At 43.6% G+C, this 1202-nt stretch overlaps 1 protein-coding gene across 1 annotated transcript; it reads right to left on the reverse strand.

Annotated features, from left to right (window-relative positions):
• Positions 1-217: 217 nt before the first annotated feature.
• Positions 218-721, reverse strand: LOC140511681 (actin, cytoplasmic 3-like). Its single transcript, XM_072620863.1, has one exon. It carries the CDS (start codon positions 719-721, stop codon positions 218-220), a length of 504 nt encoding a protein of 167 aa, XP_072476964.1.
• Positions 722-1202: the final 481 nt, after the last annotated feature.

Below are 1202 nucleotides of genomic sequence, written 5' to 3' on the forward strand. Positions count from 1 at the left end.
ACCTTCACTGTTCCAGTTTTTGAATCCTGAGTCAAGTGCCAAAAAAAACCAAAATAAAACAAACAAAAACCCAAATAAAGTTATGCCAATCTCATCTCTTTTTTTGGGCAATTATCATGTCATATGCTTTTGACAAAAAAAAAAACAAAAACAATCAAAAAATCACAAATAGTCCATTTAGAAGCATTTGGGGTGGACAATGGAGGGCCCAGATTCATCATAGTTCTGCTTGCTGATCATCTGCTGGAAGGTGGAAAAGACACCAGGACAGAGCCTCCAATCCAGCAGAGTATTTGTGCTCAGGTGGGACAATGATCTTGATTTTCATTGTGCTGGGAGCTAGGGCTGTAATCTCCTTCTGCATCCTGTCAGCAATGCCTGGGTACATGGTGGTACCACTAGACAATACAGTATTGGCATACAAATCTTTGGAATTTAGGGAGACTTCTGTGAGCAGCACAGGGTGCTCTTCAGGGGCCACACGGAGCTCATTGTAGAAAGTATGATGCCAGATCTTCTCCATGTTATCCCAGTTGGTGACAATACCATGTTCAGTGGGGTACCTCAGGGTCAGAATACCTCTCATGCTCTGGGTCTCATCCCCCACATAGCTGTTTTTCTGGCACATACCCACCATCACACCCTGAAGTCTAGGGCACCCAACAATGGATGGAAAGACGGCCCGAGGGGCATTATTTCCTGCAAAGCCAGCTTTGCCCATACCAGAGCCATTGCCAACAAGGAGAGCAGCAATACCATCATCCATGGTGAACTTTGAAGTGGCAAGTTTAAACCCTTAAGAGAGAGAGAAGAGGTGGTGCCTCACCTGGAGGCAGGGGGGAGGCGCGGGCGCGCTGGGTGGGAGAGCTCACAGCTCTACATCTCTTTTCCAAAGCAAATTCTTATTCTCAATTTCTTTAGCAATTTTTATCTATAAGCCCATAACCACAACAACAACAACAAAATAATACATTTGGATGAGCTGCTGGATGAGCCTGGATACATTTTGATATCTTTGGAAATTTGCTCTGTTTTACAGCTATTTTGAAATAAAATCTAGCACACCCTTTATGATGAGTGTTCAGCTGTTTAGAGAAGTACTGATATTTCCATGGTCTATCCCCCATGTCACCTGGTAATCCATAGAGAAGCAATACAATCATACCTTGCAGAAGGACCTTCATGATCACTTAAACCTAAGT

The sequence above is a fragment of the Notamacropus eugenii genome, chromosome 6 (genome assembly GCF_028372415.1).
Source record: "Notamacropus eugenii isolate mMacEug1 chromosome 6, mMacEug1.pri_v2, whole genome shotgun sequence".
Lineage (NCBI taxonomy): Eukaryota > Metazoa > Chordata > Mammalia > Diprotodontia > Macropodidae > Notamacropus > Notamacropus eugenii.